This window comes from Mustela nivalis (genome assembly GCF_964662115.1).
Source record: "Mustela nivalis genome assembly, chromosome: 7".
Lineage (NCBI taxonomy): Eukaryota > Metazoa > Chordata > Mammalia > Carnivora > Mustelidae > Mustela > Mustela nivalis.
In genome coordinates, this window is record NC_139026.1 from 66,747,708 (window position 1) to 66,774,470 (window position 26,763).

The 26,763-nt window shown below is 39.0% G+C and overlaps 1 protein-coding gene across 1 annotated transcript in view; it reads right to left on the bottom strand.

Annotated features, from left to right (window-relative positions):
• LOC309870259 (liprin-beta-1-like) overlaps positions 1–25,174 on the bottom strand; it is a gene marked incomplete at both ends in the record, with an annotated part of 45,073 nt that extends 19,899 nt beyond the window's left edge. The window contains 10 exons of the mRNA XM_082742443.1: positions 450–604; positions 10,723–10,807; positions 13,936–13,997; positions 15,338–15,370; positions 17,215–17,329; positions 18,672–18,764; positions 19,087–19,179; positions 23,740–23,871; positions 24,793–24,906; positions 25,142–25,174. Of these exons, the coding sequence (XP_082598569.1) occupies positions 450–604; positions 10,723–10,807; positions 13,936–13,997; positions 15,338–15,370; positions 17,215–17,329; positions 18,672–18,764; positions 19,087–19,179; positions 23,740–23,871; positions 24,793–24,906; positions 25,142–25,174 (915 nt within the window). The remainder of the gene's footprint in view (positions 1–449; positions 605–10,722; positions 10,808–13,935; positions 13,998–15,337; positions 15,371–17,214; positions 17,330–18,671; positions 18,765–19,086; positions 19,180–23,739; positions 23,872–24,792; positions 24,907–25,141) is intronic.
• Between the last annotated feature and the right edge of the window lie 1,589 nt (positions 25,175–26,763).

Sequence of the window (26,763 nt, forward strand, 5' to 3'; positions counted from 1 at the left end):
CTGTCCAGCTGCTTTTTTCCAAGTCTAAAGAAGTCAGGGAAGATTTTAGACCAGAATTTTTCAGAGACAACATTGGAAGTGACTAAAACCAACTTCTTTATATAATCTCACGTTATCCCTCTTCATTTATTCCCTATTTGTTCTTTACTAATAAAGATTATTATTGTGTAGATTGTAATCCATTTAGGATGACATCTTTCTCCCATGTTCTTCCTGAATTATTTAAGCAATTTTGACATTGCCCAAGGTATTTATTTATTAAAGAGGGGGGGAAAACCAATCTTTCAAATAAAGTCCTAGCAGACTGAGTTTTGACATGAAAATTGCTAAGACTCAGTCAGTAGCCACACTGAGAAAAGATCCCAGGTCTTTCCTGCTGTCAACAGCATTTTAACCTTCAATGACACAGTCTCTACACTACAAAGATAATGTTGAGAGTCTGTAAATACCTCTTCTGGAACACTTGTGTTAAATGGGACACGACTGGGAGATCCCGTGACTGGTGTAGATGATACACTTTTCTCCAGGTCACTAAAACCCTGCGCATCCAGCAAAGTGGAGACGGAACCAGAAGTGAGCAGACCGTCCAAGTCGCCATCTTGGTCTAGGAAAAGGAGAAAAATGGCAGCTTTTCATTTACATTTCATTTTTGGAGGAAGAATACCAACTGAATATAAACATTTTTCCCATCCTCAAAAATCAAAAGTGAGTTTCCTTTGAAATCCTTAGAAAAATAACAAGAGGACCTCGAGGAGAAATGTTAAACTATGAGCACCTGGAGCCTGAGGGTGGTATTAATAGCTATTACCACAGACTCACAGCCTTGAAATCAGAAGTTCATTTAGTCCAACAACCTTCCCTAATTTTGTTTCAGAATTTGGGGCTTTACAAATTTCAGTTCAGAAACAACCAAGCTGGGGAGGAGTCAAGATGGCGGAGAAGTAGCAAGCTGAGACTGCTTCAGCTAGCCGGAGATCAGCTAGATAGCTTATCTAAAGATTGCAAACACCTGAAAATCCATGGGCAGATCGAAGAGAAGAAGAACAGCAATTCTGGAAACAGAAAAACAACCACTTTCTGAAAGGTAGGACCGGCGGAGAAGTGAATCCAAAGCGACGGGAAGATAGACCCCGGGGGAGGGGCCGGCTCCCGGCAAGCAGCGGAGCAACCACGCACAAAATCAGGACTTTTAAAAGTCTGTTCCGCTGAGGGACATCGCTCCAGAGGCTAAACCGGGGCGAAGCCCATGCGGGGTCAGCGTGGCCTCAGGTCCCGCAGGGTCACAGAAGGATCGGGGGTGTCTGAGTGTCGCAGAGCTTGCGGGTATTGGAATGGGAGAGCTGGCTACAGAGACAGAGCCGACAATAAGCTCACAGCTCGGTGTTACCTTGAACCGGTCGCAGGCTCGGTGAGCTCGGAGCGCGGCTGGAGGTCAGGCAGACGGGAGTAACTGGGCGCTGTTCTCTGAGGGCGCAGTGAGGAGTGGGGCCCTGGGCTCTCGGCTCCTCCGGGCCTGAGACCAGGAGGCCGCCATTTGTATTCCCGTCCTCCGGAACTCAACGGAAAGCGCTCAGGGAACAAAAGCTCCTGAAAGCAAACCCGAGCGGATTACTCACCCCGGCCCCGGGTAAGGGTGCTGTAATTCCGCCTGGGGCAAAGACACTTGAGAATCACTACAACAGGCCCCTCCCCCAGAAGATCAACAAGAAATCCAGCCGAGACCAAGTTCACCTACCAAGGAGTGCGGTTTCAATACCAAGGAGAGCAGCAGAATTCCAGAGGAGGAGAAAGCCAAGCACGGAACTCATGGTTTTTTCCTGTGATTTTTTTTAGTCTTGCAGTTAATTTAATTTTTTCTTTTTCATTTTTTTTTTCCTTCTCGCCTTCGGGTAAATTTTTTTTTTTAACTGTTACCTTTTTCTTTTTTAACGATTTTTTACTAGTTTATCTAATATATATATTTTTTCTTTTTTACATATTTCTTAGGTGTTTTCTTTTTTAAAAAATTCTTTTCTTTTTTAATTTCTTTTTTCTTTTTTTTTCTTTCTTCCTTTTTGAACCTCTTTTTATCCCCTTTCTCCCCACTCACGATTTTGGATCTCTTCTCATTTGGTTAAAGCATATTTTCCTGGGGTTGTTGCCACCCTTTTAGTATTTTACTTGCCCCTTCATTTACTCTTATCTGGACAAAATGACAAGACGTAAAAATACAACACAAAAAAAAGAACAAGAGGCAGTACCGAAGGCTAGGGACCTAATCAATACAGACATCGGTAATATGTCAGATCTAGAGTTCAGAATGACAATTCTCAAGGTTCTAGCCGGGCTCGAAAAAGGCATGGAAGATATTAGAGAAACCCTCTTGAGAGATAGAAAAGCCCTTTCTGGAGAAATAAAAGAACTAAAATCTAACCAAGTTGAAATCAAAAAAGCTATTAATGAGGTGCAATCAAAAATGGAGGCTCTCACTGCTAGGATAAATGAGGCAGAAGAAAGAATTAGTGATATAGAAGACCAAATGACAGAGAATAAAGAAGCTGAGCAAAAGAGGGACAAACAGCTACTGGACCACGAGGGGAGAATCCGAGAGATAAGTGACACCATAAGACGAAACAACATTAGAATAATTGGGATTCCAGAAGAAGAAGAAAGAGAGAGGGGAGCAGAAGGTATACTGGAGAGAATTATTGGGGAGAATTTCCCCAATATGGCAAAGGGAATGAGCATCAAAATTCAGGAGGTTCAGAGAACGCCCCTCAAAATCAATAAGAATAGGCCCACACCCCGTCACCTAATAGTAAAATTTACAAGTCTCAGTGACAAAGAGAAAATCCTGAAAGCAGCCCGGGAAAAGAAGTCTGTAACATACAATGGTAAAAATATTAGATTGGCAGCTGACTTATCCACAGAGACCTGGCAGGCCAGAAAGAGCTGGCATGATATTTTCAGAGCACTAAACGAGAAAAACATGCAGCCAAGAATACTATATCCAGCTAGGCTATCATTGAAAATAGAAGGAGAGATTAAAAGCTTCCAGGACAAACAAAAACTGAAAGTATTTGCAAATACCAAACCAGCTCTACAGGAAATATTGAAAGGGGTCCTCTAAGCAAAGAGAGAGCCTACAAGTGGTAGATCAGAAAGGAACAGAGACCATATACAGTAATAGTCACCTTACAGGCAATACAATGGCACTAAATTCCTATCTCTCAATAGTAACCCTGAATGTGAATGGGCTAAATGCCCCTGTCAAAAGACACAGGGTATCAGAATGGATAAAAAAACAAAACCCATCTATATGTTGCCTCCAAGAAACTCATTTTAAGCCCGAAGACACCTCCAGATTTAAAGTGAGGGGGTGGAAAAGAATTTACCATGCTAATGGACATCAGAAGAAAGCAGGAGTGGCAATCCTTATATCAGATCAATTAGATTTTAAGCCAAAGACTATAATAAGAGATGAGGAAGGACACTATATCATACTCAAAGGGTCTGTCCAACAAGAAGATTTAACAATTTTAAATATCTATGCCCCCAATGTGGGAGCAGCCAACTATATAAACCAATTAATAACAAAATCAAAGAAACACATCCACAATAATACAATAATAGTAGGGGACTTTAACACTCCCCTCACTGAAATGGACAGATCATCCAAGCAAAAGATCAGCAAGGAAATAAAGGCCTTAAACGACACACTGGACCAGATGGACATCACAGATATATTCAGAATATTTCATCCCAAAGCAACAGAATACGCATTCTTCTCTAGTGCACATGGAACATTCTCCAGAATAGATCACATCCTCGGTCCTAAATCAGGACTCAACCGATATCAAAAGATTGGGATCATTCCCTGCATATTTTCAGACCACAATGCTCTAAAGCTAGAACTCAACCACAAAAGGAAGTTTGGAAAGAACCCCAATACATGGAGACTAAACAGTATCCTTCTAAAGAATGAATGGGTCAACTGGGAAATTAAAGAAGAATTGAAAAAAATCATGGAAACAAATGATAATGAAAATACAACGGTTCAAAATCTGTGGGACACAACAAAGGCAGTCCTGAGAGGAAAATATATAGCGGTACAAGCCTTTCTCAAGAAACAAGAAAGGTCTCAGGTACACAACCTAACCCTACACCTAAAGGAGCTGGAGAAAGAACAAGAAAGAAACCCTAAGCCCAGCAGGAGAAGAGAAATCATAAAGATCAGAGCAGAAATCAATGAAATAGAAACCAAAAAAACAGAACAAATCAACAAAACTAGGAGCTGGTTCTTTGAAAGAATTAATAAATTTGATAAACCCCTGGCCCGACTTATCAAAAAGAAAAGAGAAAGGACCCAAATAAATAAAATCATGAATGAAAGAGGAGAGATCACAACTAACACCAAAGAAATACAAACTATTATAAGAACATACTAGGAGCAACTCTACGGCAATAAATTTGACAATCGGGAAGAAATGGATGCATTCCTAGAAACATATAAACTACCACAACGGAACCAGGAAGAAATAGAAAGCCTGAACAGACCCATAACCAGTAAGGAGATTGAAACAGTCATTAAAAATCTCCAAACAAACAAAAGCCCAGGGCCAGACGGCTTCCCGGGGGAATTCTACCAAACATTTAAAGAAGAACTAATTCCTATTCTCCTGAAACTGTTCCAAAAAATAGAAATGGAAGGAAAACTTCCAAACTCATTTTATGAGGCCAGCATCACCTTGATCCCAAAACCAGACAAGGATCCCACCAAAAAAGAGAGCTATAGACCGATATCCTTGATGAACACAGATGCGAAAATACTCAACAAAATACTAGCCAATAGGATTCAACAGTACATTAAAAAGATTATTCACCACGACCAAGCGGGATTTATCCCAGGGCTGCAAGGTTGGTTCAACATCTGCAAATCAGTCAATGTGATACAACACATCAATAAAAGAAAGAACAAGAACCATATGATACTCTCAATAGATGCTGAAAAAGCATTTGACAAAGTACAGCATCCCTTCCTGATCAAAACTCTTCAAAGTGTAGGGATACAGGGCACATACCTCAATATCATCAAAGCCATCTATGAAAAACCCACTGCAAATATCATTCTCAATGGAGAAAAACTGAAAGCTTTTCCGCTAAGGTCAGGAACACGGCAGGGATGTCCATTATCACCACTGCTATTCAACATAGTACTAGAGGTCCTAGCCTCAGCAATCAGACAACAAAAGGACATTAAAGGCATCCAAATCGGCAAAGAAGAAGTCAAATTATCACTCTTCGCAGATGATATGATACTATATGTGGAAAACCCAAAAGACTCCACTCCAAAACTGCTAGAACTTATACAGGAATTCAGTAAAGTGTCAGGATATAAAATCCATGCACAGAAATCAGTTGCATTTCTCTACACCAACAGCAAGACAGAAGAAAGAGATATTAAGGAGTCAATCCCATTTACAATTGCATCGAAAACCAGAAGATACCTAGGAATAAACCTAACCAAAGAGACACAGAATCTATACTCAGAAAACTATAAAGTACTCATGAAAGAAATTGAGGAAGACACAAAGAAATGGAAAAATGTTCCATGCTCCTGGATTGGAAGAATAATTATTGTGAAAATGTCTATGCTACCTAAAGCAATCTACACATTTAATGCAATTCCTATCAAAGTACCATCCATCTTTTTCAAAGAAATGGAACAAATAATGCTAAAATTTATATGGAACCAGAAAAGACCTCGAATAGCCAAAGGAATATTGAAAAAGAAAGCCAACGTTGGTGGCATCACAATTTCAGACTTCAAGCTCTATTACAAAGCTGTCATCATCAAGACAGCATGGTACTGGCACAAAAACAGACACATAGATCAATGGAACAGAATAGAGAGCCCAGAAATAGACCCTCAACTCTACAGTCCACTAATCTTCGACAAAGCAGGAAAGAATGTCCAATGGAAAAAAGACAGCCTCTTCAATAAATGGTGCTGGGAAAATTGGACAGCCACATGCAGAAAAATGAAATTGGACCATTTCCTTACACCACACACAAAAATAGACTCAAAATGATGAAGGACCTCAATGTGCGAAAGGAATCCATCAAAATCCTTGAGGAGAACACACGCAGCAAACTCTTCGACCTCTGCCGCAGCAACATCTTCCTAGGAACAACGCCAAAGGCAAGGGAAGCAAGGGAAAAAATGAACTATTGGGATTTCATCAAGATCAAAAGCTTTGGCACAGCAAAGGAAACAGTTAACAAAATCAAAAGACAACTGACAGAATGGGAGAAGATATTTGCAAACGACATATCAGATAAAGGACTAGTGTCCAGAATCTATAAAGAACTTAGCAAACTCAACACCCAAAGAACAAATAATCCAATCAAGAAATGGGCAGAGGACATGAACAGACATTTCTGCAAAGAAGACATCCAGATGGCCAACAGACACATGAAAAAGTGCTCCATATCACTCGGCATCAGGGAAATACAAATCAAAACCACAATGAGATATCACCTCACACCAGTCAGAATGGCTAAAATCAACAAGTCAGGAAATGACAGGTGCTGGCGAGGATGCGGAGAAAGGGGAACCCTCCTCCACTGTTGGTGGGAATGCAAGCTGGTACAGCCACTCTGGAAAACAGCATGGAGAATCCTCAAAATGTTGAAAATAGAACTGCCCTATGACCCAGCAATTGCACTATTGGGTATTTACCCTAAAGATACAAATGAGGTATCCAAAGGGGCACGTGCACCCGAATGTTTATAGCAGCAATGTCCACAATAGCCAAACTATGGAAAGAACCTAGATGTCCATCAACAGATGAATGGATCAAGAAGATGTGGTGTATATACACAATGGAATACTATGCAGCCATCAAAAGAAATGAAATCTTGCCATTTGCAACAACATGGATGGAACTAGAGCATATCATGCTTAGCGAAATAAGTCAAGCAGAGAAAGACAACTATCATATGATCTCCCTGATATGAGGAAGTGGTGATGCAACATGGAGGCTTAAGTGGGTAGGAGAAGAATAAATGAAACAAGATGGGATTGGGAGGGAGACAAACCATAAGTGACTCTTAATCTCACAAAACAAACTGAGGGTTGCTGGGGGGAGGGGGTTTGGGAGAAGGGGGTGGGATTATGGACACTGGCGAGGGTATGTGCTTTGGTGAGTGCTGTGAAGTGTGTAAACCTGGTGATTCACAGACCTGTACCCCTTGGGATAAAAATATATGTTTATAAAAATAAAAAATTAAAAAAAAAAAAAAGAAACAACCAAGCGGAGAATATCAGTGGTACAACAAACTAATTCTGAACAGCAACACAGTCACCATGAGAAACTCAATATTCATCATTCATCATTTCTGTGTTCTTATTTTTTATTAATTTTTAATAAACTAATAATGTATTTTTATCTCCAGAGGTACAGGTCTGTGAATTGCCAGGTTTACACATTTCACAGCACTCACATCATCATTTCTGTGTTCTTAAAGCAAAACAAAACAAAACAAAACAAAACAAAAACCACATACATATAAAGAAGAAAAAACAACAATAGGCAATCTTCTGATTCCTTAAGATGATCCTTCTGTGCCATTTATTTTAAAGAAGAAAGAACAGCCTTATGGACAAATGCAACCACATACCCAGGAAAGCGGCCAACTTTGAGAACTACTTCTACATCTTCAGCAATGAAAAGGATTAGCTGCTGAACAACTATGTCAGATATTCTTTTTTAAAACCAAAAATTGATGCTTAAAACACTATTCTCTGAATAGTACAAAATCCTAAACTCATTTAAAGCTGTTAACTAGACTTACCTTCTTATATTTTTATTAGGCATTTATTCTAATTTCATTAAAATGTAGGTATTATTCGCATTCTCTAAGGACTAAGTAAATACAAATACTAGTTAGAAATCACTGTTTATAAACTATTCATTAGAACAGGACATAATTTTCAATGGTGGTTAAAAACTCCCTCTTTTTAATATACAAATGTCAGTAAGTACATGATAAGATGTCCAATATTTTTCATCATGAGGGACTTGTGACGAGAATACTTAAACACTAAACCAATTAAATCAAAATCATATCAAATGTACAGGATTGTGAAGTTTCAAATACCATACCAAGTGTTGGCAAGTGATACATTGCTGTTGGCAATGTAAAATAATACAACTAACTTTGGAAAAGAAAACGAAAAACAACCTCCTTTTTCTACACATTTTATATGCATTAAAAAAGATGAAAAAAAGTACAGGAGGGGTGCCTGGGTATCTCAGTTGGTTAAGTGTCTCTCTCTCTCTCTTTTTTTTTTTAAGCTTTATTTACTTATTTGAGAGAGAGAGAGCATTGCATGCACGCACAGGCCAGGGGAGGGACAGAAGGAAAGAATCTTCAAGTAGCCTCCACCTGAGTGCAGAGCCAAGGTAAGGCCTGATCTCACGACCCATAAGATCATGAGCTGAGCTGAAAGCAAGAGTCGGACGCTTAACAAACTGAGCCACCCAGGTGCTCCAAACGTCAGACTCCATCTCTGCTCAGGTCTTGATCTCCAGGTCGTGAGTTCAAGCCCTATGTTGGGCTCCATGCTGGTCATGGAGTCTATTTTAAAACAAAACCAGATTAAACAAACAACAACAACAACAAAAAACCCCATGAAACTGACAAAAATGATCATGTCAGTGCAATTATGAAGAATACCTCTTTTCTTGATTTTCTTATGTTTCATAATTATAGAAATTAATGTTTTCCTTTGATTTTTAAATATAAAAACTACAGTATTGAGATTCTATAAAATCAAATACTGTTTTAAATGTTATGACTACAGGGGTGCCTGGGTGGCTCAGTGGGTTGAGCCTCTGCTTTCGGCTCAGGTCATGATCTCAGGGTCTTCTGCTCAGCAGGGAGCCTGCTTTCCCCTCTCTTCCAGCTGCCTCTTTGCCTATTTGTGATCTTTCTCTTTGTCAAATAAATAAATAAAATCTTTAAAAAAAAATAAATGTTATGACTACGTAAAAATTAATCACTTGTTAATTTGCAATACTGTCTAAAAAGAGACACTCTCTTGAAGGCAGAGAAAATGCTGAGTGATGAGAATCGCTGTAAGAACACTGGCAGAGGTTCATTTGCTTGCTCATTTGGATATTTAAAATTTTAACATACACTAAGTCCTGTGGAAAATAAGATGAAGATCCATTTTTTTTCCCCTCTCAGAAATCCTCGTCTGAAGTAGGATTTTCTTTCTTTTTGAACTCATCGAAATTGAAATTCCAAAATCTGAGTATTTCACAAGTATCTCTGAAAAAATTTATTACTCATGTTTACTTTTAGAGCAAATAACCCCACCTTGCATTGCTAATGAATGAGAAAACTTCCAACGTTCTTAACACTTTTGTTTTAAATGACCCCCAGAGATTTTCCACATTTGAGGATGGCCAACTGAACCATGCACCTATAGAATAATACCACATCAAAAGGCATAACTATTTTATTAAGTTTTTAATTCTAATTAACGTAAAGTGTAATACTAGTCTCAGGTATACAATATAGTAATTCAAAACTTCCCAACATCACCCTGTGCTCATCCCAACAAGTGCACTCCTTAATCCCCATCAAAGCGTGACTATTTTTACTTAGATGTCTTATGGTTTTGGTTTTATTTTATGTTTTAACTTAACACATTCAAAGCTGAACACAACCCCCCTTAATCATTTCAGTGCGCCCTCACTAGGCTTCGCTACCTTGGTAAATGGAATCATCACACACCCACCCCCCACCCCCGGTCGCTTTAGTCAAAAACATCAGTCTTTCTTGATTCTTTCCTCTTCTTCACTCTCATCTAATTCGTCACACCACTGTGTTAGTTCGAACACCAAAATGTGTTTCTAATCAGTACCATTATTAACATTCCATTTGGAATCCTGCAAGAGCCTCTTGACTGGCTTCTCTTCTTCTGGTACTGCTCCCTCCTCCCAATATGGTCCATTTGTTACGAAAATGCCGCAGACTTGTAAAAACCCTTCCGTGGATCCCTCTGGGCTCACAGAGCTGAATGCCTCACATTGCCTGACCTGGCCAACGCTAACTTCTATCCGCTCGGCTCATCTCCTCTCATTCTCCCCCTGATCACTTCCTTCCAGTCAGTCACAACGGTCTTTTTACTACTTAAATACACCGAGCCCATTTTCCCCATAGGCTCTTTTAATAAATAAACAAACAAACAAACAAACAAATGAATGAATGAATGAATGAATAAAATTTACTTATTTATTTTTGAGAGAGAGAGAGAAAGCATAAGCAGGAGGGAAGGGTAGAGGGAGAAGCAGACTGTTTGCTGATCTGGGAGGCCAATGCAGGACTCGATCCCAGGACCCTGGGATCATGACCTGAGCTGAAGGCAGATGCTTAACCCACTGAGCCACCCAGATGCCCCTCCCCCCAGGCTCTAGAACACACTGTTCTGTCTAGAATGCTATCTGATGAACTCCACACAGAGGTTCTCCTTGACCAACCAGTCCACAGTATTCTCTTTGGCCTACTCACCAAGAAAGTGTGTGATATTGTTTCCTAATGATATTGTTGAATAAATGAATAAACAAACTATTTTGGAATAATGGATATTCCAGGAAAATGAAAACAAATGTTAAAGTTCATAGCCACTTAAAATCAAGTAAAGTAGAAAAACCTATAGAGCTACAGTACCTTTTTTACCTTGGGTCAGTATCACTGTATCTTGCATCTTCTTGTACCTATTCAGGCACTGTCGAAGATCTTCTATTTTCCAATCCTATTAATAAAATAAATTGTCATCTTTAAACTATGACTTTAAACAGTAAAAGTAATTGCAACACAAAGAATAGGGAGACATGAATTATTTACATTATTCAAGGAATATTTCTAAACTTTAGTAAAACTGGTAATATCTACATTTTACCAGTTTTCCTGTTTTCCTACGTACATCAGAGATAGAGAAAAAGTACCTCTAAATTTAGAGATCCTATCCTTCAGCTGCCATCTTTAAAAACAAAAACAAAACAAGGTAATAAGATACAAAACAAAAACAAAAACAAAACAAGAAAAAAATCAACTTTAATTATTCTCCTCTCCAACTTATGGGCAGGTCTTGAAAGAAAGATCTACTACACCTGTTGTCTTTACCTGCTGTCATCAATCATAATCTGGCCTTTCTCTTCTCAAAACACTCAGCCAAAGTTGTACCAATTAGTCATCAGAGTCATCAGAGACTTCACATTTACTAAAAATAAGAGAACTTTTCATCCTTTTTCTAATTTGACCTCTGATACTTGACTGACCCCACTCTTTCCTCCTTTTTCCTTCACTTTTCTTTCCACTCTTTCTTTTCTTCTATTTTGATTTCTTAATCCCTTGACCAGATAGATATTCTACTTCCACTATCTACCCAGCCCAGTCTATAAAATGTTAGTGCTTTAAGATTTTGTCCTTTACCCCCACTCTGGTGGATCCTAAAAAAATGGGCTCCCTAGCTCTTCTCTCACTGGTTTTGGGCCTGGCCATGTGACTTGCTTTGGTCAAAGAGATATCAACAAATGTGGTTAGGGTTTGCCCTCTCTCTCTGCTCCAGGGAACCTTCACTATGTGAAGAAGCACAGGCTAGTCTAATGGAAGACGAGATATCATTTGGAAAAGAGACATCCCAGATGGGCCCAATCTATGCAAGGATGTTAATCACTAGACATGTGAGTCACACAGCCTAGACCATCCAGCCCCATCCCACCCACCAGCTAACTGCAGAGATCAACAAAGCCAGCCCAGACCAGGAGAACCCCCTAATCAACCATCAGAAGTATGAGAAATAATAAATGTGATTTGTCATGGAGCAAAAGCTAATTTACATATCAACTATAGCTTAGTCTCCGAAAATCTATAATTCTGTATTTTTCCTAAAATGGACTGGGTTCACTCCCTACCCCATCTATAATTATACATTAACCCCCAAATTTAGATTAATTTTCCAACTTTCTATGAGAAATCTCCTTTTAAAAGTCCCATGAGCACATCGAAGTGAATGTCTCTAAAATTAAGCTCATTATTTGCCCCTGGTACTTGAGCTTAGATTCCCTTAACTCTTTGAGGGCACTATCATTCACCTCATTACTCAAACTAGAAACTTGTTCTCAAATCCCCCCCAAAAAAATTACTTCAAAGACTTTTACTTACTCGAGACAAAAAGAGGGTGAGAGAGAGAGAAGAAGAAGCAGGAGGAAGGGGCAGAGGGAGAGGGAGAAGCAGGCTCCCACAGGGAACCTGATGTGGAGCTCAATCCCAGGACCCTGTGGTCGTAACCTGACCGAAGGTAGGTGCTTAACCAACTGAGCCACCCAGGAGCCCTCAAATCCAAAATAAGGTTTTCAAAAACCCTGTCAACCTGTGTAAATGTCAGCGTCATATACCCCTCTACCTTATCTCATTCTGAACTTTCCCAACATGCACTAGGCTGTGCCAAGTCTGGGCTTTTGAGACATGTTTAGTTCATAGATACTCTCCTTAGCAGCTTTCGTTTTCCTGATAAACAACTCTTGCCTTTCCTCAGATTTTGCTCAAATGCAACCTCTTTGAAGCCTTCTGGAACTACTAAAAACTTATGTCAGCGTTGGTGCTCCTAAAGCAGTTTGAATGTCTAGTAAGCCCTCAGTCAACACTGGGAGATTTGTTTGTTATTGATGCTTTTTGAGAGAGAGAAATTAAGACTAAATGAATTTGTGATTACTTTTTTAAAAGTAAAAGCTATGGGGGCACCGAGGGGACTCAGTCAGTTATGCGTCTACCTTTGGCTCAGGTAGTGATCCCAGAGTCCTGGGATCAAGCCCCATATCAAGCTCCCTGTTCGCTGTTTTTCTCTCAAATAAATAAAATCTTAAAAAAAAAAATAAAGTAAAAACTACATGGGCCCCTTGCTAATGACTTTCCTTTTTATTCCACAGTGGTAAAGACTAGCAAAAAGAAACCTAAATATAGGTGGGTGGAGAGGGCAATGAGTTTATTTCCTAATAAAGAGCAAATAAAGAGAATGAACGGCAAAAATATAGAGTAAAACAGAGAACACAAGAATTAGAGAAAGAAACAAGCTGAGACAAAAAGATCAAGGCAAAGTTCTTTGGCAGTTGCTTGTTTTTTTACTTCCTTGAAATGACTCTTTTCTTGGGAAAATGCCTCCTTGTCCTATTCACTGAGTAACATGAGGTGTAAGAGTAGTTCTGATGATGCGAGCTGAACCCGACTGTTGCTGTCCGCTGGGTATATGGCTGATCAGGTAGGCCATGAAAAAACACCTTGCTTTAGAGGACACTGTTTCCCTGCTCTCATCAGAATGAAATCAGTGAAGCAACAGGAAAGAAGACTCTGGAGTCCCTGACCTAGGGCCATATTTTATTTCATGGTACTGATGCCTCTGTTCTCGTAACTCACCTCTCAGGAGAACAGAGACAATCCCTCATGTGAAAGAATCCAGGAGTGTGAAGAAAATGATATGAAGAAAATTAACCTCATCAGGAAGCTAACAGTTGTCAGGGACCACCCCTTTCAGAGTTCATGCGAGCCCAGAAAGGATGCACTATGGACTGTATCCTTTCTCTCATTTCCCACCTGAATATAAAGAAATGATCTGAGGGCTTAAACATTTTTCCAGATTCACAGGGAGGTGGGAGAGGGAGATCTCAGTGGACCCAGTGCTGCCGGTCACCACTCTACCCACACAGTCACAATGACAACTGCCATCACCGAGAGCAGGCACATGAAGGTAGAAAGGCAGAACGGCTATCCCTCAACATCAGTAGTGTGTAGGGTTCTTCCAACCTGGCATATCTCAAGAAAACTCATGGAGTGATCAAAATGGTGGTACACACCCACATAAATACTTTAATTTCATCTAGATACCTTTTCTTCATTTGCTGCCATCAAAGATTCCATAGCCTTTTTCATTTTTTGCACTTCAATATCTGTAAATATCACAAGAACACGTCAGAAGTCAGTTTTGTTAAGGTGTGTGACAATAACAAGGGGCTAACTCTTCAGACTGAAGTGTTTTAATGAAATGTTTACCGTCCATATCCTCTTTTGGGGAAAATCTGAAAAATGAACACCTTCCATGTCGCCGCCTGAATAGTTATCACTCCAGAAAGCAAACAATATGGGTCAAAGCTAACTACCCTCTCTCGAAGCAATAACAAAATCCTCACGAGAACACGGAAGGTGAAATTTCAGTGCTACAACCATGAAAACACAGCTTTTCAATTAAAAAAAAAAAAAAAAAGAAACAAGAAACCTAGAAAGCAGTGGGCGAAAGCGATGGACGGTGTACACAATGGCATAAGCAGAGGACAGGATACTCAGTTTTAACCAAGATGGAGGCATGAATGGCAAGAGCCTGATGGAATGTGGCATCTATAGCAGTCATGCTATGAAGGTGGTTGTAGGTTCCATACAGAAGGATAAGTACTTTGCTTCATCTATAAACATCATTTATGACACTATTTTAAAAGGTAAATGTGATTTTCCTTAAAATTTGACAGTCAAATACAAAAGCACATTACTTTAATAATAAAAGAACCAATATTTTAAGATGAAATGTCAACCTAAAACGAAATCACAAATTAAAAAAATTCAAACAGAAAAAAAAATTGAGCTAAGGTTACCTGCTTCTGAGAAAAACAAACAAACAAACTACTACTTAAGGTAAGTTTTAAAATGCATCATTCATCACTGATACAACACTTTCAATATGAAGGTATATTCTGCAGAAATTGCCTTTTTTTTTTTTTTTTGATGCCCAATTCTCTGGGTGTAAGAATTCAACATCTGGAGGAAAGAGTTTATTAATTAATGATTTATCTCGATGAGGCTGGTTCTGTTAATCAGCCTGGGTACAATCTTGTCTAACACCAACAGGGTATGTTTAGTTCCTAATGTAGATCTCAGGGAAGAAGTGGGCTACAAAACCTTGAAAAGTAATTTTCTCCTCTGATACTCTGTCTCCCGAACTACAAAAAAAATTCTTCCTCCCCTCTGTTACTCTGGGTGTTCTGCTATACCCTGTGGAGCAAAAGGGCTGAATCGGGGGGGGTGGGGGGAGAAATCAGCAAAATGACCTTTTACTCCTTGTTTTTACTGTTTGTTTATTTACCCTCTATTTTGTGCACTCTGAAGAAATGGGGAGCTTATCGATGAAGCAACTTCACATCTTTGGTGAGATAAATGTTTTTAAAACACATGCAAAGAACAGTCCAAGTAGTACTTTTGGTGAATTTAAAGGCTGATGGAAAGACACCAAAAACCTTACTTTTGTCTTTGAGCTTCTTTTTAAAATTTTCATCTGTGCAGGAAAACCCATCGAATTGGAAGTTAGTATATACATTACAACAATAAATATTTTTAAAGTACTATTATTTAGTCTTTTGCCTAAGATAAAGAAGCTAACCCTATAAAAACTGAATATTAAACACTATTTTGTGGCTTTAGGAATGGTACTGCAATGCATGATGCTCTGTGTAAGGTTAGAAAGAGAATATAATTCATCCAAAGACCTAGATTTGAGTTCCTACCTCTGTCACTTCTTCTCTGTGAACCCTGATTTCCTGGCATATTAAAGTTAGGTCTGTGGAATACAAGCAGTCCTTATACTCTACGGGGTGAAAACACCATTAGTGATGTTTGGTTGTAACATTTCCATTACGGGTCAGCACATGGCTTTCCTGAATGTGCCCAGCACTTGGCTTAGGACACATGAACCTCATCACTCAAATTCAATGACTCTGACGTGGTCTACCTCCCGTTCAATGAGATGAGTCCACTGATCACGCAGTGAGATCTTATGCCAACATCAGATTGCTATGAAGTTTCTAAACATTGCTCCCGACTCTTGTGTTTATCGGGCTGTGTGTTGGCGATAAGCAGTTCATAGACCAGCGTCCGTCTTTGGGAACCACTACTCCAACACGTCCTCTAGCCCACAACATGATTCCATTTTATTCTTAAAACCCTAAAGGCATGACCTATCTGTGAACGTCCTTTAAAGACTACACAAATCTAGGGATGCCTTGCTGGTTCGTTCAGTCAGTATATAGTATGTGATTTTTGATCTCGGGGAGGTGAGTTCCAACCCCATGTTGAGTGTAGAGCTTCCTACAAAAAAATACAACGCCAGAATTCTATTATATGCCAAAATACACAAGGGGGGAAAAACCCTTCAATGGTTGATGAGTTAGCTTTCTGATCCATAGGGAATTACAACTACAGGGATATAAAGCCAGGGTATTCTAGAACCAAAAAAGACATTATAGGTAACCTAACTGAAGCCCTTCATTATTCAGACAGTGAGGTTACCGATGCTCACATAAAAATGTACTAAAGCTACACTCAATGGAATTTTTAGTTTCAAGAGTTAGAAGTTGCTTTGTAGTTTGCATGCCACAGTGATTTATAATAGCAAAGAAAGGTTAAATCAAACCTAGTGTTGTCAGGTGTTCTGTGCATTTATATTTCCAAATATAACATAAAAAACACATTTCATTCAAGTTATTTTCTATCACATATAACGTGTATTAAAAATGACAGTCCATACAATATTCAAGACAAACTTCCTCAGTTATGAGAAAAATTTTTGATAAATTCACACACGTTTTCAAAAAAGAGGATTATTTTTGCTTTCTAGCAGGTTGAGGGCTCAGTCCACCATAAGAAATTTTCCTTGATCTTCCAAAGATGCAAAGTCCTTTCCTCTCTTCTCTCAAAAGTGTAAGGAACGGTTTCTAAATCTCTTAGTTCATGCTGTTTCAAGTTCAGTTCAGAGGGAGATTAAACCTGGGACATGATAATGTTCCCTTTTAATGCTTTCTATCACTTCCTTGTACTGCCATCAGAACAAGAACTGTCTCAACAGAATTCACAACTTAGTAATGCATAATAAACACCGCATGAAGTACAGAGTTGCTCTCCTCCAGCTGCTGAAGAGGAAGCTACTAGATCCCCAGGCACAGGGAAGAGTTTCGGAGGAGGCCCTGCTGTCCTGGCCTCAGCTGGTTTCCGCTACCCTTCTCCTTTCTCTGAAAGGACTCACCACTGACACGGGGTTCTTTTGCAGGTGTGGGGAGGAAGGGAGGGCTGCACAGGGAGGTTTCTAAGAAAGTAAGAGAACAAATGTCAAATGTATGTGCCCACCTCGATCGAGAATTTCCACCCCTTCTCCTTTCATCTTGCACACCAGTTTTTCCTGTAGCCTTTTTACTTCAGATTCCTTCTCTTCCAGCTGTTCTTTTAAAGATGCCAGTTCGTCCTACAAATGATAAGCTCGTTTTACAACAGGGAATTATGACTAAAGGAGAATATTCAGGGAGCATGTTAACTCTTAAGTCAATAATGAGTTTTTGGGAATGAAACAAAAACGATAGGAATCTAGATGCAGACTTCAGAAACCAGACAGTGGCAAGAGGAAGCAGGAAGCAAGACAATTAATGAAGGTCAATGTCTAATAATTCTGGAATAAGTGTTTCAAGTTTCTATGTGACCAAATTAAAACAAAATGCTTTAAAGTGTAATTAGGACCTGAGTAGCCTAAGTTTTAAAGCTTATGTTAAACAAACAAAAAAAACCCTCCCCCAGTTAATCCAGGATGATAATCAAATTAGACCCCGAGTGTCATAAAAGCAAAATAAAATGCAAATTGGAAAATATATATCAAGACTTGACTGAGATTTATTTAGTATTTCAAGATGGCATTCATGTACCCTGAGCATGAACAAGGCAGAGCTTAATTGATGGGTAAGGTAGCAAGTGATGAACAATGTTAGCCAAATCATGGGACTAACTAATTCATCTTCATCACCAAAATAAAAGGACAGAGTCTCCCACAACAATGGAAAAAAGATTTAACAGATTTTAAATCCCCCCTTCTTGTCTACTATGTAGCTATTAAAGATTCCAAGTCCAATATTCTATTTACTAATGTTAAATTTTCAGTTTAATTTTGGTGAAGAATTAGCTTTAGCAAACTGAAATTTTGCTGGCTGTATTTTAGCACAGAAAATAAAGCTCTGCAGTGCTAATAAGTGTATTTTTATAACTGATAAACATTTAAGTCTCTTAAGGTAGGTATTGTGTTTAGTATTATGAGAAGATCTCCAAAGACGCAAGAAAGCTGGCTCTATACTTTTTACTTATGATAGGCATGGATCAAGTACAAGGAATTTTCAGTAGCACTGGCAAAAAGCTTCTTTACAGCAGTAATTTCAACTCACTGTCATGATACAGTTAACCTGTAAGAAAGTCCCAAAGGAAGAAGCAGTCTGAGGCAAAATGGATATCTTTTTCCAGGTGCATTTTTACAACTATTTTACCAAGCTTGGATCTCAGGTACTCTAAGAGGATGAGATCAAATTTCTAAATGAATATTTTTATTTTGCCCATTTATTATTTTTCATTAATTATTTCATATGTTTCTGAAAACAACATCAGGGATCGCACTGGCCCTTCCATCAGCTTTTTTAAATGTATTTTTAAAAAAACAGATGACACACACACGATGAATGCACATGCTACTAAAAAACACTATCACGGCAAAACAGCGCAAGCCAGAAAGCAAACAGGCCCAGGACCCCATTACCCAAAGTCTACCACACCTTCAGTGACTCCCATTTTTGTTCCATCCGCTGCTTTTCATACTGCATCTGACCCACCTTGATTTTCATGCTAGAAAGTTTGGCCATTAAAGACTGGTAGAGAGACAGAGGTGTGAAAGAAACCACAGATAGAAAAAGACAAGCCTAAGTATCCAAGAAAATAGTATCGGTTTATAAAGGAGGTTAGGTTAACTAACAGAAATAACAGGTTATGTTTCACTAGATTAGTTAAAGCCCCAATTTTTAAAAATTCAGAATAGTGGTGTTCAAATTCAAGAAAGTCTCCAGCTTGGGGGGAAATTTCATTCACTTGTAAGATAACTTCTTTATCATCTATTGAGTTGAGAACTTGTATTATGGATCATAGGTAAGTGAGTCAGGCTGTTTACAAATTTTTGCCATTGAGAAAGCTTACCTTGGTTGATTTCAGCTTTTTTTCATACTGAAGTCTTTCATTGTCCATTTCACTGACTCTTAACCTCAAATCATTGATCTCTTGCATTAGCCCCTGTCAAAGGAGGAACAATGAAACATATCAGGAAAGCAACAACACACCTATGTAGGCCAAAATAGCAGCTTGGAAACCTAGTCAACAAGCCCCTGGGTTCAGGTTGTAGGAATTGGATCAGACAAATGGAAATAAATGTATCTCCCTGAGGCCCAAAGCATCTTTCTAGTTAAAACACTATTTTAAATTCTCCATGCATCTGGCCCACAATCATGAGATTATGGAAATCAAAGGTAATTCTTTAAAAATTAAATTCAAATAATTAACATATAATGTATCATTAGTTTCAGAGGTAGAGGTCAGTGATTCATTAGTCTTATATAACACCCAGTCTCTTCACATCACTGCTCTCCTTAATGCCCATCCCCCTTACCCCATCCCCCCACCCCCCACCCCTCCAGCAACCCTCAGTTTGTCTCCTATGCTTAAGAGTTAAAAGGTGACTTTCAATTTTGATTAACAAAGGTAGCCAATCGCATACATCAATCATCAGCTATTTCTGGACTAAAAATCACCATATAGATTCCGACTTTAAAAATTAACTAGAAAAATTTTCTTCAGTAAAGCCATTACTTTTAGGGCCTTTTCAGTGATCTGTGGATTATTTATAAAAATATTTTTACAATTTCTTCCTTTGTCTAACAAAACTATAGATTGTTCATCAACCCAGTCTGGGAGAATGGAATGGAATTTAAATCCTTTTATTGTTTTTTTTTGAAATGTAAACCTTTTAAACCAAGGATTCTCAGCTTGAGGGTGGATGAGGGCCCTGTAATTTACAAATACATTGTCATAACATGAATGTTACATTTGGAACAGAAAAAAGAAAATAATCCTAAGGTTTTCATAATACAAATACAGCCAGAAGCTTTTCTCTTTCACATTAAAAATACAAAACAAAACAAAAACTAATTTGCTTGTAAAACTTGTCTAAGTGTTCTAAGAAACAGTAACATATTTTTGTCTAGAGCCCAGACAGTAGGAAAAGGGAATCAGAATGCCATACAATACCAACTTCAAATACTGTGGAAAGGATTTCTTTTTTGATTACAAACCATCAAGACTCCACCAATGCTTAACATGTTTTTATTCCTCATTTTACAAGTCCTCTACTCCTGAGCCACAAATAAACAGATGACAGAACTATACAAAAATGCCATAAAAAAGAAGCAATACCATAAGAAATAAAACTTTCTTACTAAACTTCTATGAGTAATGATTCACACATAGGGAGAGGGATGCCTTTCCTAAATTACTTAACAGTACTATATAATAATTACTCATTAGTTATTATTATAATTATTTTTTCTTTTTTTTTTTTTTTTCCTAAAGAGAAGGGAAGAAGGAGAGACGTTTCAAGCAGACTCCCGCTAAGCATGGAGTCCTAGGCAAGGCTCAATGAGATTCTGACCTGAGCCAAAATTCAAGTCAGAGGTTTAACTGACAGGGCCACCTAGGTGCCCCTAGTACAGTTGTTATTAGTACAGTACCTCAGTAAGGGAACAGCTGTTTCCTCCTTTCACGAATGAGGTCAGGAACTGTTTGACATCATTTAATAACATTTTAGCTGTGATTCCTTATCTACAGGTTCGGAATTCAAGTCTAAGGAAAAAGTCAGTTTCTCCCATTTATTTATCCCCCATTTATTAATCATTCTTGCATACTAGAATTCTTAGTGACCTTCCTTCATCTCCTGGTCTTTTTAATATATATCTTGCCACTTTTTCATGGCTAGCAGCTTTGAATTCCTATTTGGTATTGTCTTATTTTAACTCTTCTTTTAGAAACAGTGACAACTTGCAAAAAGAAGTAACTAAAAAAACCACAATTATAAATTGAGATAATTTTTCTGTTAAAAAACAAACAAACAAACAAACAAACAAACCCTACCCGAATTTCCCTTCTGGCAACACTAAGTATGAATGTAAATCTCCAACCTGAAAGAAGTCCTGTTTTTCCACAGTCAGTCAAGCTGGAAAATCTGGAAATAGCTCAATATAAGACTTTAAAATAATGGAATTCAAATTATTTCCAATTCAGTTCTTTATAAAAAGAAAACCCCTGTTACTAGTCCCTTTTCCCTCTCCGAGAAACTTCAGGCTCCGCAGAAACGTCATTTCTGGCATCTGTACTCTTACCAGAAGGGGGCACTGTTGAATAGTGTTAAGCATCTCCTATCAGCCATTCCAGGCAAGTCTTCAAAATTCCAGGATTTCAAGACTTTTACCCTTAATCTTTCAGAAGTGCCTGTATTTCTTCCCCACTCCAATATTTTCTTAGAAATTAATCTCCAAATAATCTAAAATTCTAAGACAAAGTTAAGGAATTTTGGATTCATGAAACAGCCAGGGAAACTTTTGTTTGTTTTTAAAGGAGGCTCCAGACCCAATATGGGGCTTGCACACTCTACTGACTGAGCCAGCCAGGCACCCCCACCAAACATTTTATTAAGGGAACAAAAATAGGAAAGAGCATATTCAATTCGGTTTTAATTTTGAGGACTATTTTATTTGTTGTTATATGTAATGAGGTTGATCAGATTATAGTTTATAATCTCTAGATATGCATGTGGTATTTTACCAATAGTGTTAAATATCTTAGAAAAAAATCAAGGATTGAGTTTACTGAAAGTCTGATGACAGGATCACTTTGTTTATGATTGAAAATGCATGAGTAATGAGTAAAGGAAGGATGCACCAGGAAAAAAAAAAAAAAAAGTTTTATTAAAAAAATGCAGACACGGCACCTGGGTGGCTCAATTGCTTACATCTCTGACTTGATCTTCGGCTCAGGGTTATGGGATCGAGCCCCACGACAGGCTCCTCACTCAGCACAAAGTCTCTTGAGATTCTCCCTCACCTTCTCCCCCTGCCCCTCCCCCCGCTCACACGCTCTTTTTCTCTCAACTCAATAAAATCTTTTTTAAAAAAACGCAGACAAACTCAAGAGATGTGACTACTGCTCTGGAGTCTTACCAAAAAATCCTAACACATCCACTTCTATTTAGTCCCAATGCTTGGTTAACATCCCCGATCCAAATTAACCAGTCATGCAGGATGACTCCCCCTCAGCTTTATGGACACAAGGGAAAGGGCCAACTCTTGACCAGAACACTGCGACGTCTTTCCCTGCACCAGAGTAACCTCCATGGCACGCAGTCCATCTGTTGACTGAACTCTGTCATGTTATGCAGCAAGTGTGGAGTCAGGGAATGACAGAGAGGAAATAGAGGAAAATATCCAAATGGATTTTTTCAAGAAAGCACAAAAGGGACAATTTTAGAGAAACTGGATGACTTTCTCAGCTCTGTTCTAAGAGCCCCAGCCTCAATCAAGTGAGGAACATGCTCATATAGGTGACTGACAAAGAACTTTTGAAGATTGAACGTGAACTAAGTTGGGGATTTCCTTTTGCTGTTGAGGAAGTAACACATACGCCAAGACCTTCCATTACAGTTCCATTTTGGCAGAAAATTGAATTTGGAAAATAGCAATGGAGTAAATCTCACTAAAGCCAGTCTATGCGGGACTTGCCCACAGCTAGTAACATACCTAAGGGACCCCGTTATCATGATGGTACAGAGTTGGCTTCAAAGAAACGTGTGCAAAGAAAACAGAGGGGGAAGAATACTTAAATGAGTTCTCCTCTCCGCTTCTTGGGACGCAGTTTCTAATGCAGTATGACAACTTTCCATACTCCAACCGAGGAAACAAAAGAGAGAGAAAGGAAGAGATTCCCTGGGAGATAAGGGAGTCCTGCAGATCTTCAAATTTTTTCCAAATAAACAGATTTCAAACGGATATGCTCTCTTTTCCCAACAACAAATAATAAGCAAATAAAAGACCCAGATTAACAATAAAACAGCCCAAAGAACAAAACATGTTTAGCCACAAAAATGGGTACTTCAAGTTGTAGAATCTATCCCAAATTTCACAAAAGTATACTGAGCTTTATTTAATTGGTATGATTTATGTGTGGAAGAGACCAAAAGTAGAAGGCCAAACTAAATAAACTCTAAAAATCTGATTTTTATGATTATATAATAAAAGCATGTTCTCTGTACATATTTTCAAACCTACTTATTATATAGAAAATAATCAGTAAAATTTAAAAATGGCTATTAGTAAAGTGATACACTTAAACCCATTATTTCCATAATGAAGAAAACCACTACAGATGGACAGGAGGACGGACAGGAGGACAGACAGGCAGACGAACAGAGAGAAGCTCCAAATGTCACAAAGTGAAAAGTTCTTTCTAAAGACTAATGAAAGCATTAAAATTTCATATCAAAAGTCTCACAATTTAAAAAAAGGTACGAACAACAAAAAGTCTCACAATAAATATTGCCATGAGCATTTAGTGATTAAAAAGTCAATGTAAAAAAAGCCAATGTAATTAAAGATTATTCCTAAAAAGGAGCACGGATGAACGAGAGCACGTAGCCATTAACTACCTCCCCCTCACGCCTACAAGGAATTTCAACTTGCTCTGGAAATATGTGTATGACATATACAGACGCACACGCATATGTATGTTAAGGGGGAGGGTATCACTTACCTCCGTGTCTCTGAACCTGTCTTCATAATCCAATCTATCCTTCTCCACAGCGGTCAGTTTAAGCTTCAAGTTAGATATTTCAGCCATCAGATCCAACTTCTGAGTTTCTAGGGATGTCCTACTCAGAAGCTCCTATTGGAATTTAAGAGATACACTCAAAACTTGTTTTATTACAAATCACCACATATGATTGTGTCTTACCCTGCAAAGCAGTAACTATCAAGTCGGGAATGTGGTAAAGATTAATCACTAAACAGATAAAATTTGAAAATATTATCTGCTTCTGTGAACCTTCATGGAGCAGAACTAAGTGTGCGCTTACTTCCTGGGGAGACGTACATGCTCTAGATATGCAGAAATCTTAACTGCTTCAAAGCCTGATGAGAACACTGATGCTGACAGGGTCGCTCTGTGTTAGGCACTGTTCTGATGTGGTTCGATCCTCAAAACAACTTTCTAAAGCAGAAACTCCTACTAAAGATAACTCAGGAATTATCTGTGTTCAACAAATGAGGAAGGTGAGGAACAGAGAGGCTGAAAACCTGCCAAAGGTCATACAGCAAGGATGTGGCAGAGCAAGGACTCAAACTGAAACAGTCTCCCTCCAGTACGTACCCTACCCGCTATATTATAGGCCCTCTCGTCTACGAGCACTATGTGTGTGTGTGTGTGTGTGTGTGTGTGCGCGGTGTATTACAAGTTTGGGTTTGTTTTCTTTTCCCCATAAAAGTCACATATGGTACGTATCTTTTTTCTTAATCATAAAATATATGCTCATATCTGGGGGTTAGGAAACCATATGCAAATTTAAAGAAGAACATTAAAACTACCTATAATCCTATCAGTATTTTATTCCAGATTCAAATTACATGAACGCTTTCTATGTTATGCATGTGTTTTGAGACCCAGTTACCCTCGGTTTTTGCTTAAACTATGCCAGTCTCGGTGAATCATGAACTTCAATGCTGCGTCCGAGGGGACACAACAAACAAGTGCAGAACTTCAAACAGGCGAGCAAGAAAACCCCACCTCAGTGACGGCTTCTGAACATACCTGCTGCAGCATTTCCTCTGTGGCATTCAGCTTCTCCCGGTGCTCTTCAAGACAAAATTCCAAATCTCGAATCTTCTCCACCTCAGCATCCACCTGGTCTGTTAACACACTTACCTGTATATAGAGCAAAATACTGCAATAGATTAGGAAGGATTTGGGTCCCACTACAAACTTTATTTCTCTAAATAGAACAAAAACTGGAATGATGTCACTACCCATTTGTTGTAAGGGGAAAAAAAAAAACTGTCAATAAGACAGCAGTCCTTTACAATCTTATCTAAGTGATGCTTCTTGACCTGCAGACTCCCAATTTTTAAGGAGGTTAGGGCTGATTGGGGATATGCAATACCTTGTAGTTATAGGTTAACTTCATTTCAACCATTTTATGCGAGAGTGTATGTGCATAGATCATCATTTTGGGGGGGTTGGAATGGGAGTGGGAGGTAGTATTAGAGATTAAGAGAGGAAATGGAGTTATGTTTGAAAGAGAAGCTGTCAAGGACTACACGTGAGTCTTTCCCCACGATCACCAATCCCATAAATACACTGCAATTTACTTAACTCAAAATACCAAAATAAAAATGTTTGTCGTGCATTTAAAACAAGAAGAAGAAAACTCAAATTTAGCCACGAAACCAGAGTCCGCTACTCACTTCTGTTCTGTTCAGCTCACAGGATCATTTTTAAAATTGAAAATTAAATAGATTCAGATTCAAAAACATTCAGGTTTATGAAAATCTGTGGTATAAAATTGCAATTTATGCTGTAAATTAAAAACACCAGATTAACTAAGATGACAGATCAGATCAGAAAGTCAGCTTAGATGACACTGTGGCTGTCATCAGAGGAGCCGAGGCTGCTCACTCTAGACCGGGGAGGCACACCTTGGTGCTACCACAGTCCTCACCACTCCCTATTGTGTGTACGTACTTATTTCTATCAGCACTTATTTCTATCAGCAATGCGGCTCCCAAGCATCTGAATATGCCATCCCAATTTAAAATGGTCTTTGTAAATATGTTGTGGAGGAAGAATAGCATTGTTAAAAATCACTTGCCTGAAGAACGAGAGATTCGTTATCATTCTCTAAACGTACTAGCCTTTCTTGATACACCTCTCCATTTCCGGGCAGGTGTCCATTTGTCTGAAAAGATGAAGGAGTATGTGTAAGGCTTGACTCTCTTTAAAACTGAAACGACTGTGAGCAAATAAAATGGCATACATTCTTAATCCAAGGAACCTGAATAGAATTCAGCCAGCTGCTGCCACCACTGCTAGAAAACACGAGTCTAAAACTTGGTCCATTTGCCTCAAAATAGGTAAAATGGGCATGGTAGGCATGTTATCACCAAACCAGACAAGTTCCCATCAAGCAGAAAAATCATGACCTAAAAGGAACAGTGGTTACTAACATGCTCGCAGGGACGCATAGCTGGGTCATACGAAGTTTCGCGAGTGTGTGGGCAGGCAGAAATTACTTATGCCGCCTGAATGATCTGTGCTATTTCTGGGTGGGGGCACTGGGAATGTCCTGGGCTGCCCTTATGTGCCTCCCCTCTCCTCCCAAGTTGCAAACCCAGAACTGCAAATGCCTGTCTTTACAGAGGAGGCCTTGGGGTCAGCTCATATCAGCTTCCTCCCTGTTACTCAGGACCAAATCTCAGGGCAAGCCTTCCCTTTGTCTTTGAAGCAGTCCACAACTACTTCCCCCAACCATCCCCATCCACACCTTACCAGGAACTTTATTAGCTCCCATTCTGACTTCACTCTTTGTGACTTTGCTCAACTCTATTAGGTTACGCCAAGCTCCTGCAGAGCCTGGAAACAGGTATCATCCTGCAACCACAGCACTGGCCTGGGGCTCTGCTTAGATTCGTGCTCACTTTCTTCACCTCCCTCCAGCCCCGCACGTTTTTATCAGATTCGGACATGTCTGTGCATGGTGTAAATGCTGAAGGAAACACCGATTGG